Below are 20,420 nucleotides of genomic sequence, written 5' to 3' on the forward strand. Positions count from 1 at the left end.
CATTTATTCGGATCAATAGATGTTGAACCAAATGCAACTAAAATATTTCACAATTTTGTTACTGCAAGTGGTTGCGACCCCGAACATTTTGCAGGTGTTTCCTTTGATCAAATTCCTATAATTGAAGAACTGATAAAACAAAATATTTTCGTCTATGATTTTGACATTGAAGATGGTGAAATTATTGGTGAACTTGTTCGACGAAGCGTTGAAAGATATGATAAAAACATCAAATTGCTTCGGTATAACAACCATATTTGTTATGTTAATGATATCAACAAATTCTTCAAGAAGTTTCGTTGTCCCAGCTGTGATGTCTTTTTCAACCATTCCGGAAACTTCAATCGTCACTTGAAAACTTGTAAAGAACGAGTGAAAAATGTCTATCCGCGAGGTGTTTATTCTTTGCGAGAAACATTGTTTGAGAAGCTGGACAACTTCTCAATAGCTTATCCAGAAGATGATACTCTCTTCAAAAATTCAGCCGTCTTCGATTTCGAAGCAATATGTGTTCATTCAGTGGATATCAATAACACAGCGACAACATCATGGATTGGTACTCATGTACCTGTATCGGTATCAATCTCTTCAAATTTGTTGGACCAACCAGTTTTCATATGCGAAAACGATCCTAATCGTCTCATCATATCCTTTGTAGCTCAACTGGAAATACTAGCAGCAAAAAACAAGGTGGATGTGAGATCCAAGTTCTTGGAGGTGGAATCAGAGATCAAAACCAGGTTGAATGATGTTTCCTGCAGACTGCAAATTATTTCCGAAACTCAATCAATTATCAGTAGTGAAACAGAAGATAGAAATGCTTCTAAAAATTTCTTACGATACCAACAAAAGCAGCTCCTTGATCTCCAGTGTCATTTCAATAATTATGTTGACACTCTACCAGTTTTTGGATTCAACAGTGGAAAGTATGATCTGAATTTAATCAAAAGCTATCTCATTCCTCATCTCCTCAACGACAAAGCTGTTACACCTACGGTAATCAAGAAGGCAAATCAATTTATTTCTTTCAAATTTCGGGATATTCAATTTCTCGATATAGTAAATTTTCTCGGTGGAGCAACAACCCTGGACTCCTTTCTGAAAGCATATCAATCAGAAGAGACAAAAGGATATTTCCCATATGAATGGTTTGATTCGCCATCGAAACTTGACTGTAGCCATCTTCCACATTACGATTCCTTCTTCAGCAAACTGAAAAACCTAAATCCACTGGAAAAAGATTTCGCTCAGTTCGAAAAGTTGATTAAATCTGGAAAAGAAGAGTCGGTAGTTCTCCGGGAAATGGGACTGAAAGAAAAGCCTAGAACTGGAATAGAAAACTATGCTCTCCTAGAAGAGTTGTGGAAGGTGGAGAAAATGAAAACTTTTCGAGATTTCCTTCGTTGGTATAACAACAAAGATGTTGTACCAACTTTGCAAGCAATGAAGAAAATGATGAAATTTTATCACGATCAGAAAATTGATATGTTAAAGCTTGGGTGTACACTACCCAATTTGGCAAATATCTGTCTTCATAATTCAACTGATAGAAAGTTTTACCCTTTCATCGAAGCTGACAAAGACTTGCATGAGAAAATACGAAGTGAAATGACTGGTGGTCCATCAATAGTGTTTACGAGGAAAGCTGTTGTAGACAAAACATTCATCCGGAGGTCAAATAATGTCTGTAAAGCAATACTTGGAATAGATGCTAGCCAATTGTACCCCTTCTCCATGTGCCAAGCGATGCCAACTGGACTCTACACTAGATGGGAGTTTGATAGCAATCTTCAAAAGTTCAAAGCTCGTCAAAACAAAATCAGGAAGTTTGAGAACATGGTAATGTCTTTCTATCAAGCAAACAGACCCGAATGTACTATTGAGAGCTTCTATACAACTGGAAAACAGAAAAAAATTGATTCTTTTACTGTGGATGGCTTTTGTAGTCACTGCCAAACAATTTTTGAAGCCCTTGGATGCTACTACCATTTCTGTCCCTGTAGAGAAACTCAACCAAGTCTTGATAAGGACGAATTTGAGAATGGTATCCGGAAGCGTGAGTCTGATAAGTTACGAAAGCTTTAGAGAATGTGAATGGTGGGATCATGTTCAGAAAAACTCCATGTTGAAGAACCACGTTAGAAAAAATTTCCCCTGCAAAATACCTTTGAGCAGTGAGACGCTGTTGATGCGGATACAGGAAGATAAATTATTCGGATATGTACAGTGTGATTTAGAAGTTCCTGAAGAGCTTCGTGAACGATTTGCAAACTTTCCTCCAATTTTCAAAAACTGTGATGTTGGAAGAGAGAATATAGGTAAATTCATGCTGGATTATGCTGAAAGAAACTCCTTATTGTTAAAACCACAACGAATGTTGATTTCGAGTTACAAACTAAACAATGGAATAGTCATAACACCATTATTAAAGTTCTATTTGAAGCTGGGTCTCCGCTGTACCAAAATCCACAGATTCCTTGAGTATATCCCGCAAAAATGTTTCAACGGTTTTGTACAATCTGTTGTTGATGCAAGACGAGAAGGTGATGAAAATCCAGACTCTAGCGTTGTTGCTGAAACTATGAAATTACTTGGGAACAGCTCGTATGGTTATCAGATTATGGATCGAAGTCGACACACAGAAACTCTTTATCTTAACGATGAAAAGACGCATAAAGCTATTAATAATCGTCTTTTTAGAAGATTGAACAACGTTTCGACAGATATATATGAGGTTGAGCTTGCAAAAAGCACTGTTGAGCATCGTGAACCAATAATTGTTGGATTCTTTATCTTACAGTATGCAAAACTGAGAATGCTGGAGCTCTACTACAATTTCTTTGACAAGTTCTGTGATGTTCAGAAATTTGAGGAGCTTGAAATGGACACTGATTCTCTATCTGGCACTGGCTCATGAAAATCTCTATGAATGCATTAAACCAGAAATGAGGAGTACTTGGAATGAGATGAGAAGTAATGACTGCACAGATTTTTTTCATGCTAATAGTACAAGTAATTTTTTCCCAAGAACTTGTTGCGATAAGCATATAAAACATGACAAGCGTGAGCCTGGATTATTCAAAGAGGAATTCCGATGTACTGAAATGCTATGTTTATGTAGCAAAACGTACTGTTGCTATAATTCAGTAACGAACAAAACTAAGTTCAGCAGCAAAGGACTTAACAAGAGTGTTCTGGAAGAAAACAGTGATGGACCTTTACAGAAATACAGACGAGTCCTGGACGATGCAGTGAATATAGCCTCAACTAACAGAGGATTCAGAACTATAAATCACCAAATTCTAACCTATGAGCAAACAAAAAAAGGACTCGTTTTTCTATCCAAAACGAATTGTGGATGCAGATGGAATTCATACGACACCTTTGATAATCTAAATTTTCTGATTCTTTTCTGATTCATTCATTTTATACATTTAAATCAATTGTCCGCTTGTGAACATGTGATGTGATTATAATAAAGTTTTTTCAAATTGATGAGTCCACTGTTTAAAGTAATCATTCTTGATGGGAAACCCGAACCGGGTTTTTAAAGTTCAAGCTGAGCATGTAAAAGTTTTCTGACTTATTTCGCAAGGTGTTGACCAGATCTGAGACAACCCTGGATGAAAAAATCAAGCACGACTTACTCTTCTGAAATAAAGAAACACCTGGAAAAGAAACAAGTCCCTTTTGTTCTAGCACTTCTGACTGAATAACTTTCATCGTAGCTATCAATAAGAACTTTTTGTGTGTATCAATGTAGACATCCATATAAGGAGACCTATAAAATGTTATTAGTTCAACAGAGGTCTATTTTGATCCATTTTTCTTCCAGTTAACCCAGAGTTGAGTTGATTGTTTTGTTTCGTTTTTATCAGTTCTTTGAGATAATCCTTTTTACCTGTACAGTCTCTGAAAATAGCTATAGTTTGCTGTGACATCATTCATAATAAATATGTGATTTAGGAACTATTAATTACAATCATGAGTTTGATCGATAGTCATTTTATAGAAACCTCTTTATTTAGAATAAGCTTATTCTCAACACAGGTGCTAATCAGAATATTTGAAAGTGTATTAGCACTGTAGAATTTTCGGCCTTACACTTAGTCTTATTGACCACTGTTTGCTACCAAGTAACTTAAAACATTAGCATAAAAAGATGACTCATCTTGAAAGAAAAACATAAACCGACAAATGTCGGAAGAATTGCTCATGAACGACATGCGAGGCACTTTAATTGATGCTCTTTAGTCTAGACCAATTTTTTCTTTATGGGTGCAAAAAACTTTGACCCCACCGAGACTCGAACCACTGACCTCTCGCTCCATGACCAAACTCACTACCAACTTGGCTACGAGTCACTTAATTTTGCCATGCTCCAACCGCTTTTATATTAGCAACTTTGGAGCACTAGCGATCACTCAAAAATGAAGAACGAAAGCGTGAAAAATTCACTTTAGCAGTCAAAGAATGTTCTAGAAGAAAAGCGCAAAAATGTCAAGTGAAAGACTTGCATAAAAAAGACACACAAGTTTACAATAATAGCTATGAACTGCGTTCAAGAGCAATTAAAAATATAACACAGCTTCATTTTCCAATTTGCTATCTGTTAATCTTTTTTTTTGTTATTTTGTGATGAAAAATTTAATGAGAAATCTTATACATAAGACCTATTACCAATCTTAATGCGATGTTGTCTTATTTGCAATCTTAATGCGTGTAAAATCTAAAACCTATCTTTATAAATTACTGTCAAAAATCAGATCTTAATTCATGTAAAATCTATTACTTATCTTTATACGTTGTTCCCATAACTCTAATGTTAATACATGTAAAACCTATTACCCATTTTTATACAATACTATCAAAAATCAAATCTTAATACATGTAAAATCTATTACCTATCTTTATACATTACTGTGATAATTGATCGGTGACCAAAATGATTTGAAATCGCTATAGCCTATCTTAAAACATGTGGGTCACCACCCCCCCCCCCGGGCAGCTCCGCTCATCTATATACTACTTATGCAGGTCATTTCGCGTGCCTTTCTGAAGCAGGAGATAAAAGTTAAGTGCGTTCCCATCAAGATCTAGAAGGTATATGCTCTTTGGTGATAGGATCTTCAGATATTCTTGATACGGCAATGCTTGATCAGAGCAGGCCTTCAAATTGTTCCCACGTTCCATTTGATAATCCAGTGAAACATCTCAGGTGAACATAAGGGATTTGCCTGCCATGGTTTTTGAGTTTTTGCCAAAAAAGTTGCATCAAAACATGTGATAAGTAAACGTCTTGTCTGCGCCGTTTTCAAAGCGCATTATGTGGTCTAATTGGATACTTAAACAACTTACTGTTGTTTGGTTTAAGTTTTGGTGCATGGTGTTGTAAAAGCCAGTTCCATGTAATAAAGATTACTGAGTTGTACAGAGGTTGTATTCCGGAGTAACTGAATTTAACTTGTTCTGAGTTTTCCTCAAATGTGATGCTATTTGAATGCCGGCGGGTGAATGCCATATAGTTTCAACTTTGGCTGTTATTTGAATGTTATTTGAATCACAAGTGTGGGTTTTTGTTTATGGGCTGCACAAGCTAAATCGTGGAGGGTGCTATTCAGGCTGAAAAAAGTTCCAAATCTCTGTCACCAAGTGGCATCTCCTGTATTAAGGAGCTTACTAGTGGTACTCCTATTCTACAAATGCTTTAGTTTTAGTAAATGTTTTTCAGTCTTTTGCTGTATTTTTCCAAGTGTGGGTTACAAGGCAAAAACGTTCTGATTTCTGCTAGTTAAATTCTGCGTCAATAGGGGGTTGTATATAAGCAACTGAACGGTAGTGGTAGTGACTGAAATTATACATTTTACAGCGTGTAATATTTTTCAATTTTCTAATTTTTTATCAACCAATCAAAAGCTAAAGCGTGATACTACAACTCTCTAAAAAAGGCGGCAGCCGAGTGGCGAAGTCGGGACCTCCTGATTCAAAACACAAAAGGTATAATATACTCTATTTGTTAAGTTTTTTGTGTACTATTATTCTGGGAAGAATTCATAATAGAGCGTGTTAAAAGAATTCATAAAAGGCAATTTTAAGTTTTGTTTTTCTCCTCCCAGGCTTCGGAGAAACTGATCTCAAACCCCGAAAAAGTAAAAGCTTACAGATCCTCTGAAGTTGTAGTGGGCTCTAATAATTGTCCGGTAGAGACGAGTCTTGTTGTCATCGTCAAAAGGCATTGTGCCACTAAGTAGAATGTAGGTGATCACTCCAATGGCCCAAAGGTCAACTGCATTTGTATACGGCTTTCTCATCAAGATTTCTAGGCAGAAATTGAGTAAGTTGAGAGAAACCAATCGGTTTAGTTCTCAATAACTGGACACAACCTTACATGCAGCTTCACCCCCCCCCCCCCCCCCCCCCCGGTTTCAACAGGAAAAAAAAACCTATGAGTTTATGAGTTGATTTTCGATATTCCCAGCAATTAAGCAATTAAAACATAGCCGGCAGATTGCCGAAATACCTGCGAAACAGAGTTTCGTGATGTAGAATATAGATAGCAACACATACAGAATTGAATTGATGCAGTTGCCAACATTATTAAAGAGTTTTCAAAACTAAAAATTTAAATTCGTCATTTTATTTTGGTCGCCATACTTTATTATTAACATAGATCATTCTATAGGAGTCCTGTATTGGTCTTAATAAAATTAGAAGTAATTTAGAGTGACATAAAAGTAGCAAAAAGATCAGTGAAATAGCGGCACAAAAAGATTGGTAAAATTGCTCTTATGAAGTGTGTGGCGTGAAAAAAATGTAAAGCGAAAAAGAGCGCCAGACGACGTAGCAAAAACCAAGATCACCGCAATATAGCTAAGCACAGCTTACAGCTTCGCAGCTATAAAAAGGAGACAGGTGATCCAAAATTTGATGCTATGGATGTTCAATTTTGGCCATCACTTTCAATTACAAATCAAATGACTGAACACTAACCAGGTGCAATGTATTCGGGGGTACCACACGTGGTTCTCATCAGCTGATTTTGACCAGACTTGCGAGAGCAAGATAGGCCAAAGTCGGTAATAATTATCTTTGAATCGTGGCCCGGGTGATAGAACAATAAGTTCTCTGGTTTGAGATCACGGTGAGTTATTCCCAGCTTATGAAGGTAAAGCACGCCTTCCAGCACCATTTTGAGACAGCGAGTTGCATCTGCTTCAGTGAAATGCCCTAAAAATTCGCAAGTAAACTTCTCAAGAATTAATTGTCCAATTGAGAGTGCAATGAAAGAAAGAAACTTTTCACGTTCGTATGTGCGTTAAAATCTCTAAGTTGGTGTTCTTCGGAATAGCCTGAGCAGTTTGGCCTATCTTCAACTAAGGGATGCATGGGCCATGGGTGACTCTTTTCTCTAGATCCAAGGATGATTGCGGTAATTAATTCTCTACTCTTTCAATCAATCATGCCGGATATAGAAAAGAGAAATGAGTATATGGAGCTACAGAAACATTGGAGGGGAGAATCGTATTTACAAAATATGAGATTTTTAAACCTGTTTCTTCAAATTGCAAGATTCATAAACTTATTAAAAATAGGATATAATTTTTACTAAGTCAAACACTAGTTGACATAAATAACCAATGAAAAAACTGTTACAGAGAACAAAAACACTTGTTCTATCTAACCCAACAAGGAAACCGAACAAAAAGCTATTGTTATTTTCAACCAAGCACTTGTCCGTAACAAAAATTGAAATTGAAAACGCACTAAAATTTCGAAGATAAAATATCTTTTAAATTAACACCAATAATTCTATTGTACAGAACCAGACGTCTGTACGTAAGTGAGTTTTTTAGCACTATTTTTAATCTTAGGTACATTAAGTTTACCTGCTGTGTTCGATCTTGTAAAACCAAACGCATTTGCTAAATTGAACACAGATCAAAGTGTACTCGATGAACTCTTTTATGTAAAGTTCGTATATGGATAACACGTCACTTTTCGAAAAATACTCATTAATGTGTTCACATCGGCCTTTATAGTAAATTAGTCGTATTATTCGTATAATAAAAATTATTCGTAAATTTTTTTCTGGATTACGTATAATCGATTCAATTTAATTTTTGAGGTCCATCCATACAGTAACAAACCATACGACATGATAGGCAGTATATAGGTTGTATAATAAACAAGCAAAAAATTATTTGTGACAAACTTTCTCACTCGCTTAAGAACAATACTTGAGGTGAAATCTTTTTTGCAATTTCTTTCATATGACCATCAAATTTGAATTCACGATCAAGAAAAAGACCTAGGTACTTTACTCGTTGAGTTTCATGTGAAGTTTTACTGCTCAGAGTGACATCAAGACTAATATTAGAAAAATTTATTAGTTGTGTCTTTGAAGAATTCAAACATAGCTTTTTTTCCGCAAACCAATGATGCAATCTGATTGAGCTCATCATTCAAAGCATAAGTATTTACCAAGTTTGATTCATAAAGAATATTTGTGTCACCTGCGAACATATACGGATCTAAAAAAATATACGGATCTAAAATATAAAAAATTTACTTCAGTTTTTTATAGCCGTTTTAAAACCAGTTTCTAAATATCGAAAAAAAAATTAAAGATTATTAGGCCTATATACTTGAGTATTTGATGGTAACCGATTTTGATAACAATTAATTTGTTTTGATATTAAAATTTGAGGTTAAATTAAAAAAGTGGAAAAGACTGTGGGCCAATATGATATTTTCTTGGTCTCATTCGCAAATCTTTTAGAAACTTTTTCAAATAACATACAAGTTATGGCTATCAAGTCTATAAATTCGGCTAACTGAAAAATATTAATTTGCTCTGTTTAGCAACAAATAACTTGTTTTAATAATAAAATTTGAGCCTAATCTACCCTCAAACTGGCATTTTCTTGCAATCATTATGAATTACTTTTGGGCCTTTTACGAATACAATTATTACAATAAGTTTTATCAAATTTTGGAATTTTTCTGCTCAAAATGATCTCTTTCGGAGTTCAAAGTTAAGAATTTTAAAAGACTTCAGAATTAGAGTTTAAAATTGTGAAAGAGTTCAAAAAGTCAAAGAAAGCGATTATTGCCTACTTTAGGTTTTTTGATAACCATTGGAAAAATAGAATTTAAAAGCATGCGAAATTTGAGTATCGAGTTTAGGGAGTCAGCTATTTGAAACATTTTAGTAACAATGGACTTGTATTAAAATCAAAATTTGAGCCAACAAAACTTTGAAAAAATTGATTTTTGTCAAAATCTGGAGCTTAATTTTCCTTCAGCAGACACTCAATTTTTTGATTTCTTGATATTATTTTAAAGAAATTTTTGTGCACTTTACGAGTATATGTAATACAACAAAGTTCCAGACATCATAGATGCCGATACTTTGCCCAGAATGACATCTTTCCGAGGTCAAATTTTCTATTTTTTTGTAATTTTGAAGTTTTTTTCTCCTTAGTTATTAGTAGTAAGTAAATACTGTCTCAAGGGAGGAAGGTTATCCTACGATACTTAAACATGGGATAATAGGGGGTTATCCTAGACGGAAAGGGATTAAGGGGATTAGGCCGCCTTGAAACTCATTTCTCCGTCATGACAACCCTAGCGACGGTTGATTTGAAAGCTATTTACAAAATTTACAAGGAATTGAAAAAGGATTATTCTCAATACGGTGAAAGGTTTGTTTATTTCTTGCCAACATGTCAGTACTTGGATCCTGACCTTGGTTTGGATATTGCGATGAAAATGAGACCCTACGGTGGACTGATTGGTATTGATAATTCTTCTCTGGACAAGTATTTCAAGTCTTACAAAATTTTGAGGTTACATGCTATACTTCACGACGCTTCAGGTTTTGTCTTTAAATATAGTGAAAAAGGACCGCGCTATTCGTATGTCCTACCCTGTCCAGTGACAAACGAGTACCTTGATCACGTGACAGGACTTGCCTTCTGTCTGTATGTAAAAACTTTTAAAAGCAATTTATTCAGTTTGCTGGAATGTTGAAATCACGAGCAGTTGTTCTTGATTTTGAAGGCTTTCGACATAAAAAGTCTGGTTTTATTATCAAAGAACTAGCTGTTTCGACAGAAAATTATTGCGATACTGTGTCATTTTTACCCCCAACTTCATTCAACATACTGTCTCCGAGTGAGAGACGATCATACAGTTGGGTGTCAAAATATCTCAACGGTTTGAATTGGGAGAGTGGAGATTATCCATATTGTTATTTGCAACAAATTTCTGATAGCATAGCATTTCGATTTCCCTTGGCAACTTTTTATGCAAAGGGAACAGAAAAAACAGAAACTCTTCAGAAACTTCTCAAGAAGGACGTTATCAATTTAGAGATTTTATTATGTCCAAAAATTGAAAATTTGAAATTTTTTCACGAGACACTAATTTGTACTTTACATGTTTTAAGCTGTCCTAAGCGACAAAGAAATGAACACTGTGCAAGAAAAAAAGCTACACTTTTTTACCTGTGGCTAATGAAAGAATCGACGGTCCGAAAAAGCAGCACCGTCTCTACTTCAAGTGAACTTGTCCCCAAATTTAGTGGTTTACAGTTGTATAGCGGATGAAAATCAATTAACAGTTACATTTGTCAAAGAGGAAAAAGTTGACAGTCGTGGTCAAACTGTACTGAGGAAACAGCAAATTGTTTGTACTGGAGCTGAAATAGAAGCCTTCAAGAAATACCTTTCGCTTTTGGAGTACTTTCAATTGTACCATGTCTTTGGAAGAGAAAATGCGAAAGCTGAAACTAACCCCTTTACTTATGCCCAAGCGTGCAGTACCAATTCTGATGTCACTGAACGATAAGAGCCTTCCAGCTGAAATAAGACAAAGAATTGAAAAGAACAACGTAGTCAATTGTTTTCAGAGACAAAACTGACAGAGTAAATGCGAACTACACCATTACTTTTATTAATGATAATCAAAGCTCACAATTTGTAACTTATGAAATTTATATAATGAAATAACCAAATTTACCTTTTTTTAAAAAACTTATTTTGAAATGAGTAAAGCAGAGGATCAGTTAGAAACGGGCGGGGCAATAACTGACTTAGTGTTTGATGATAATCACCATGAAAGACCATCATGGAGGTTTTGTAATTCAGGGATACCACCATCAGGTTGTTTATCAAGTTGTTTATATTGCATTAGTTTTTATTATAATTTTTCTCATAATAGTTTCTCTGGTATAACTTGTGTTTTTCCAGCTGGAATGTGAAGAGTCTACATTTTGGTTTTCTCTTCTTTGTTGCACAGTTGGATACGCTCTTCCCAACCCAAAATTATGAACAAAATCATTTCAACAACTGACCGGTTGTTTATGGCCGTTTGCTGTCCGTCACGTTGTGGAAAAACAGCTTATTTTCAGAATGTTACTCGAAAACACTTTCTCCAAAGTTCCTCTCGATTTTTTATTTCTACCAACATGAACAACCCAAATTTAAGTCACTAGAGGCAAAATTAAACATACAGTTTACCAATTTTTCAAGCTTCGATTTGATATCGGAGCTCGAAAACTGTCTGTTGGTGTTTGACGATTCATGCGAAGAAATTTTCAATGACAAAGAGTTTTCGAAATTGGCTACAGCAGGACGTCACAAAAACATTAGTGTAATTTACGTAAAACACAATTTATTTCAACAAAGTAAATAGTCACGAACTATTGATCTTAATACAACACACATCATTTTATTTAAATAACCCCGTGACATTCAACAGATTGGTTTAATTGGTCGACAGCTTAATAACACGCAATTTTTTAGAGATAGCTACAAGCTAGCAACCAAACAACCCTTTGGTCATTTACTGATCGATCTGGATCCAAAAACACCGGACGTTTTACGTTACTGCTCCAATATTGTTCCATCAGGACCATCCGTTTTTTACCTTCCCCCAGCTAAAGCTGTTATAACCAATTTGAGTAATGAGAGAGAAAGAGCTTTGTATGCTGCGGCGAATGTTAGAGACATCAGACATAAAATCAAAAGAACTAATCAAGTCGGCACTAAATAGTTTAACTTTCTTTGCGAGTGTTTGCTTAATGTTGTCAACAGTAACGTTCCCGTCATGAAACCTTCAATTCAAGGCCATGAAAATTCATTTAAAAAAACTTTTATCTAAACAAACAAGTTTATAAAATAAAAGGCAGATTTTTTCTAAAAACACGGTTCTTCTGAAAGGTATTGCTCTCTCGTGTTACCTTCATCTAAGGAAGTGATAACGTATACTGAAGAATTTATTTCAATTCCCAAAAGAATGTTCATGTCAACACAACCGGCAAAAAGTGAAATTTTTGATAATCCTGTTTACAAACAGAAAGCCACGCAATTGTCTCTCATTCAAAGAAACATGTTTCAAAAACCGGAAAAAGTGAAAAAGAGGATGAAGCAGTCCAGACAGAACCCAGCATAAATGTTGAAACAGATCACGAGGAAAAAGAGGAGCCCATGAGTGATGACAGTGAAATTGAACTTATTGTCAAAAAAAGTACAACTGCAACGTTTCAGTCAATAATGAGAGATTTGGGAGTGGAGAAAAACAAAATAGGAAGAGCAGAAATCATTCTCAACAAGATATTATAATCCCCGACCGTATCCATTGAAGATCCAGGTGGTATCATTCATATTGATAACCAACCACTTGACACTTGACTTAAAAGCGTCAACTTTTTGTATAACACACAGCAGTCAACAAAAAAAATTGATATTCAAAAATATTCTAGAGCGTTATTAGCTCTCGTACCTTCACCTCATTTAGTGTCGAATACCTATGCCAAACAGATATTGGAAGCATCTGAAGAAGACATTTTTGCAAGCCCACGAGGACAATCAGGAAGCGGTTATCAAGTTTCCAACCAAACAAAAACAGGCACAAGAAAAAAGACGGCAAAAGACGATACCAAAAAGCAAAAAAGTCTTACTTCTTCTGAGAAAAAACGTTGGACCAACTGTATTTGAAGGGACCTGCATCGTTTGGAAACCCAACCCGATTAAAAACCTAAAGCAAATTACCGTTTGGTAAAGTTAAGACATACTTGGAAACCAAGCCATCTTTTACAAAATATAGCCCAATTCGTTTACGACTTAAAGTAATAGTAAAAGACATAAATGAAATTTGGTCCGTTGACTTGGCTTATGTGGATAAACCAGCAAAATACAACAGAAATGTTCAATATTTATTGGTTGCGGTCGACTGTCTTTCCAGATACCTTCGTGTGGATCCCTTAAAAACAAAGTGTGCAACGGAAACTGCCTCGGCCTTTAAAAAATGATAAAAAACAAGCAACCACAAAAAGTGTGGGTTGATGATGGTACAGAGTTTCTTGGAGCCTTCAAAACCTTATGCAACAAACGAAAAACAGCACTTTTTGTGAAAAAAGTCTGCATTCGCAGAGAGAAACCATTCGATCACTAAAAAACTTTATCTACAAGTACCTTGAAGAAAAGTGGATGCACATTGATAAACTGGATCAATTTGTGAAAACCATTAACTCACGGGTCAACCGCGTAACCAAAGTTGCTCCAAATAGAGTCACTAAAAAGGATGTTCCACGACTTTTCTCTTTGAGCGCTTAAACAATCAAGTTTCAGAGACCCAAATTTTACGTTGGAGATTTTGTTAGAATTGTCAAAAAGGACGAAGCCTTCAGGAAAGGGTATAAACAATCTTTCACCGACGAAGTATTTGAAGTAGAAAGCTTAGCAACCTTCAATCCACCAACGTATTCACTTATTGATGCAAACGGTGACAAAATTGAAGGTAAATTCTATCGACCAGAGTTACAGCTTGTTCGTATAGAGAAAAATGAGTGAAAACCGTTTCACTGATGAATTCACTGTGCATGTTATTTCATCTGCTTCAATGGAAATTTTTGAATCTAACACCCTCACTTCATTTGGAAACTTTTTCAATGATGAAATTCAACTCGCTGGTGACTGGAGAGTAGCTCTGAGTGAGATCATTTTCCCCACAAAAATTGAGCATATTGTAAATGGAGACATGGTAGTATACAGCTTAAAAGGGTACGAAGACAGCCAGAAAAGGGCTACTGAAGCCAATGATCTCTCGTCCTTACAACGGGGAGAAATTGTCTATCATGACGCGAACATATAACTCAGTTGTTGACATACTAACTACTATAAAACGAACTGTTGGACTACCAAACTTTTCATTCAGAGAGATCAAGAAAACTGGAAAATTTGAAATTTTGATGGGTAAAAATGAAGGAATTACTTTTCCCAGTAAAGAAATTCCGAGCATTATCGGTTTTTCTGGCATTCCAGATGGCAGTGGAGTACACATAGGGTACAAAATGAAAAGCGCCTTCCCTAACTAAGCCCTTACAGGGGGCACAATTAAGAGGTTTAGAGAACTAGCAAGCTAAGTTTGAAAACATTGAACCCTGAAACAGTTCACGCGTCAAGAAGATTTCCAAGGCAAAGTGTTCCAGAGTTGTTAGACGTTGTCAGCAGTAAAAAATCACCCAAACAAGCACTCAAAAATACAATAAGTAACACTGTTGAAAAACAAACAGGGGGATCAAGACTTCGGCAACAAAGAAAAACGATTAGGAGTCGCTCGTAAAAATCACCAAGGAAAACATTAACCAAACAAAAATTGGTCATTTCAAAATAAAAAGTTCCAAAAAGAAGTCGCTCTGATTTCTTCTCTCAAGTTAAATATGATCGCTAACCTGTTACCAAACGAAGCAACCCGTAGGTCCTTGGATCCGTTTGAGAAGCCGGCGCTCTTGGTGACAAAAATTGGGACCTGTTTATAGTCCTGCTGGACCCATGTTAGAGTTCGAGGCAACTGGTGACCGTAACAACTTTATTGATTTACAAAATTTTTTTGGAAATCAAAGGCAAAATTTTCAGTCTTCAGGAGCGGATCTCAAATATGACGGAGCAGCTACTGCTGACACTGCTAGAACCGATGCTCCTTACTTTTGCAATAATGTGTTGCATTCACTTTTCTCTGACTGCACAGTGTCAGCCAACGGGTTGAAAATCTCTAACGCAAATGGAAACTACGCACACAAGAGTTTTATAGAAACTGAGTTCTCACATAACAAAGATGCAAAGAACACTTGGTTGGCATGTCAAGGCTATTCTTCGGAAGAAGATCCATCTGCAATAAAAGCAGGTGAAATTGCTCGAAGAAAAAACTCGGTCAGAGAGTCAGCAGAATGCACTTTTTATGGTAAAGTAGCGGTAGACTTTTTCACATGTGATAAACATTTGCTCAGTGGTGTAACACTTCGTATTGCATTCAGAAGATCGATGGATGATTTTGTTATCGTTTCCGATGATGCTGCAAAACATTACAAGGTGAAAATTGTTGAAGCTAATTTGTACGTTTGCAAGATGAAATTGAATGACGAGACGCGTCTGCCATTGAAAAAACCTTGCTTACTAGCCCTGCTGACTATCCCTACTTTGAAACTTTGACAAAGACGTTTTTGGCTTCAACTGGTCTGCATAGTTGGAAGCAAGAGGATATTTTTGCACGAGAGCCAATCCGAAGATCAGCCAGTTGTCTCAATACAAACGAAGCTTTTTTGGGCAACAACATGCAAAATCCATTAAATTTTCAAAAATTTGACTTGGAACAGATATATATTTATCGCAAAGGGTTACCAGTGGCTGATAGCCCAATATCTACAACTGATAACAAACGCCTTTAATTTAATACAATATCAGATTTAGCCTATATTGACAATGGACACGGAATAAGTCTGTCAGACTATCCCAACCATTTTATAATGGTAATTGATCTGACTAGCACCCAACAAGCTTCTCATGATTTTATACATCCGGAGCTAACAAACTGTTCCATATCTATCGAGTTGAAGTTTTCAGCGGCCTTACCGACCAACATTGAAATTTTTATCATTGGAGAAAAAGCTAGTACAACTTTTGTTGATACTGCGCGACGAGTGTCAAAAAATCATATTCTAACAAACTGATGGACGATGACGACATTAATGGTTTAATTCAGAGATGTCAAAAACTAAAGCACAAATTTCGAGGTGTATTTGCAGCAGACAATTTTCCTTCAAATTTCAATTTTGAAGGAAAAGTGTCTGCTGCAAATACACCTCAAATCAAACACTTTTTTAATAGTAAACGCGTCAAAATCTAAAAGTCCTGGCACGCACTGGCTCCTCATTTGTAAAAAAAGCAACCATCTTCTGTTTGCTGATCCCCTTGGACGATCCTTGTCTTCTTACAAGAATATTTATCAACGACTTGCAAAAAATAATGTACAGTTTCACCAATTACTTGAAACCAACCAATTCAAAGTCAAAACTCAAGAATTGCGCGGACTCTTTTGCATTTTTATTGCTCATTTAATATTTGATAATAGACGAGTTGTAAATTGTAGATTTTCAATTGATTCGCTTTGCTCTTCACATGCTCTAACAAAACTAACATTGTGAAATAAATTTTTTTTAAAACTGAATTTTTCTTCATATACAAAACGAACAAATAGTAAATCAGAATCTATGTTTAGTTTTCCATAAACAATCATAAATATATCTATAATCTGACAAAAAGCACCAGAATGAGGAACACTCGAAGAAATTTTCGAAGAAATTGTAGAACACAAAAAATTGTGAATTGTTTTCTGTGGTACAATTGATGTAGATCTTGCCAATGTTTATGAGATTCCGCTAGTGACCGCTGTAGATTTTGGTAGTTTGGTTGCCGCTGTTGCTAAGGGTGGAAGTCGCTTGCGTACATTTGCTGTATCCATTTTCTCTCCAGATTTGTTATTAAAGTCAACGGCAGCTGTAATTTTGAAAATGTATCTCCTTTAAATTCCAGACTCGTTGAAGTTGAAAATAAGTGTCTGGCTTTTCGTCAGCAAATAAAAACTTGAACTGCTTTTGAAATTGTTTGAAATAGTTGTGGGAGCGCTCAAACATTGCTTCCACCATCTTTACTACACTGATCAAAGTTCTGCTTCTTTGCTGGGGGTGGTTTTGATGGAGAATCTTGCGTTGCAGATTCACGTATTTTTTCTGATTTTTTGACTAAATTTCCAAACGCTTCTAGAGTCAGAGAAATTCTCAGTTCAAACTCGTAATCCTCGGCCACTTTCTTGAACAACTTTAGAAACACATATGTTCCGGTTCTCTCGTACGTTTTTAAAGTTGCCCTGACCAAACGCTTTTCAGTTTGGGAAATGTCGAAATAGCAATCTCCAAACCTTTTGAGGAAGTAAAAGGCATGGTAGGCAACTTGTTTTATCACTTTCAGTCAACATAATGTAAATAACTACGAAGTTAGGAGGCGCGGCAGGTTGGGATCAAACCAGTGACGTCATATTTTTAATTAAATCCAAGTGATAGGTAAATACAATCTCAAGTACGCCCCACGGCGTACTTGAGACTGTTCATTTTAGACTTTTATAAGTATTTGACCTTAGATAACAGTTAATTAAAACCATACCTCTATAAACCATCAGAACCTACTTGCGAACAAAGATAAGAAGTACTAGTGTTTTGTAAATAAAGCAATAGATTTATCAGCACAACCCACACTTCTGTGTGGAAGAGAGTTAAACATTAGTGTAGGGACACATGTATTTTACATACAAGTTGATTTAGAACAGATGTGTCCCTAGATAGTATAGTGTAGAGACCACACACAATATACATAAAATCAATAGAAAACAGATATGACCCCAAATTCCTCTGTAAGGAACCACAGTGCGCCTAATTAAAACCATATGCTATATACAATATATTATGCAACTAGATGTGACTAAGTCTATGCTCCAATCATTTGTTTGGTCTTAGATAAGGTGAACCTAGTTTTAATTAAACACATGTCGGGAAAGAATTTTGTACTTGTGTTCATTTCTTTCTTTTGCTCTTACTTAACAGCTAACTATTGAAACGAACTTGAACTTCAAAACAATGTCTGTGAAAATTTTTTCGGAGTCTGCTATTTCTTTTGAGAGAACTTTTGTTTACCAAACAGTGTTTGAAAATTTTGTCGTTCTGATACAACAGAAAAGAAAAAACGATTTGTGGTACACTTACCAGCATTGTTTGATACCGAAGCTGTTTATTAACGCTATTGCTGCCCTACCGAAAAAAACGGAGCCGGCTGAATGCAGTATCCTTACTTCTGGAGGACACTTACTACCAAAAACTATACCACAAATGCTTTCGACTGAAGAAACTTTGCCGGAAGAATTGAGACGTATCTTGTACAGATACGACTGCGATTGTGTGCCCTTATTCGAGAATCAACTCGGCACATATCAAGCCTACGAAAATTTTGGTGATGTGGGGTGTCAAATCATTACCATCCTCACCGGACAGTCAGCCACCGAGTGTTTCAGTCAGTGTTCCAACAACTCCTGCTGTGGATCCAAGCCCAACCTTTACTCCAAGCCCAAGCCCCTCTCTTTGAGGATTTCCAGAGGAAGAACAAGATCTCTGACAATTTTGCAAATACAAGTCAGTTTGATGTCAATATTTTATCTGGTTTAAAATTTCAGACACCACAACCCCAAACAAATTCAGCCGATTTCAAGACACCCAATTGCTCGGAAACTCCAGTAGTATGCGCAGCACCAAAAAAACGAAGACAAGAAGACTCTGGACTTTTTTGATCTCTAACAACTTATTTAATATTGAATAATATTTCCTTTGCACTTTGCACAGGTGTGTTGTGTTACTAGCTTTGGTGAATAGCTCGCCAATTGACACTCTTCTTTTAATCTTTTTACATAGCTAGCAAACTTCAGAATCAGAATTTTAGAAAAATGGACATGTTCAAACATGTTCACAAAAACAGTACTGTTTAGTTAGACAAAGAGAAAATTTCCAAAATGGACATGTTCAAACATGTTCAGAAGGTAATATATAACAGGAAGCAACCAAGCTTCTGATTGGTTGAGAGAAAATTTGTTGAGAAAGCTATTAAAATGTAAAAATTAGGTTTAAACAAAAGCTTCAAAAAAAGCATAAAGTCCTAATCAAACAAAAACCTCATTTAGCAAATCGTTCTTGGTATGCTGGTATAAAACCAGCGCTCCTGCTGGGTATACCTTCAGCTTAGTTAAACTAGCAAAACATCATTTTAGCGAAAAGGAGGAAAAAAAGAATCTTTTATAAAAAATGAGATTTTTTAGTTCAGAAAAGAAAAGGAAAAGATATTATTCCCCTTTTTATCCAATCAGGGAAGAGTATTTTCAGTCTTTATTTATTTAAATAATAAAGTCTTTCAAATAGTCTTTTCTGGAAGTCATACTTGACTCCATCTTTCCGGGGTTTTGAGTTTTTTGAAAGTCTTCTTGTATAATCTAATAAGTCAATCTCTCTGTATTCTCTCTGAAGGATTTTCTTTCTTTTTTGAATGTGTTGCTTTGTATCGGTTCGTCAGCAAGTCGACTCCTAGACATAGGTTGCCCAAAGAGCAAAGAGTGAACATCAACAACCACAAAAGTATCTATTCCATCACCACGTCCAGTGGGTAAAGGTCCTTTCGGGTAGGCCCAGTGTTGATGTTTGGAGGCGATCCTGATGTCCAGTGACTTACCTGACTTACCTGAATTGGTTTAGTTTGTTATTGTTAGCTGTTAGATGTTCAGAAAGGTTTTTCTCTATTGTAACCTGTGTTAGGTTTTAATGTTCTGTTATACTTAGTATCCCTTCCGGTTGGAAAGAAAATTGAAATCTATCTGTTAAGTGTTAAGTATATTATGTTATATGTTTTATGGAATTCGATGGAAAAATTGAGGGTAGTTGGGTAGGTTGTCAACACAATTTGTTGACACGGTCGAGAAGTGTTCAGTGACATGTGACTGTTTGGCCATGTTGGATTAATACAAATTTTGTTATTGAAGATGAACATGTATTAGTAATCCAATTCCTCCGCGAAATCAGAAGTTATTCTGATGCAATCAATTCTTACGAATTGTATTGCCATACTTCTACATTTTGCATATTTGCTAGTTGTGACGTTAAAGTGTTGTTCATACCTGTAAATTTGTTAATGTATTGCTAGTCTCCGTGCTATGTATTTTGTAAAAGGTGTATAGATCTCGCTTATAGGTTTGTAATGGATTTATCCAAAAATGTCCAATTGCCTTATCCAATCAACTTCTATTTCTTAAGTTAACGTCTTAAGTTAAATTAAGTTAAAGTCTCTGTCTGCGCGCTTATATTCAACATTCTAAATAATCCAAAGACTCTTTCGGTATTTGGAGTATTACTATGTTAGTTGTTACTAGATAAAGGTGAAGCTGTTAGTTGTTACTAAAACTTAATGAACTAATGGAATGTATCCATATATACATGTGTTGGATTCCTCTAATGAGTGATTTAGTTATTGGTTTATTTACATGTTTTTATA

General features: G+C 35.7%; 1 protein-coding gene across 1 annotated transcript in view; it reads right to left on the reverse strand.

The window, feature by feature from the left end:
* Positions 1-20,420, reverse strand: part of LOC142340997 (serine/threonine-protein kinase H1 homolog) — a 115,652-nt gene that overhangs the window by 67,898 nt on the left and 27,334 nt on the right. Inside the window, exons 3-4 of the mRNA XM_075391805.1 lie at positions 6,991-7,227; positions 6,162-6,319 (exon numbers count right to left, since the gene is read on the reverse strand). Of these exons, the coding sequence (XP_075247920.1) occupies positions 6,162-6,319; positions 6,991-7,227 (395 nt within the window). The remainder of the gene's footprint in view (positions 1-6,161; positions 6,320-6,990; positions 7,228-20,420) is intronic.

The sequence above is a fragment of the Convolutriloba macropyga genome, chromosome 6, assembly GCF_964194025.1.
Source record: "Convolutriloba macropyga chromosome 6, txConMacr16.3, whole genome shotgun sequence".
Classification (NCBI taxonomy): Eukaryota; Metazoa; Xenacoelomorpha; order Acoela; family Convolutidae; genus Convolutriloba; species Convolutriloba macropyga.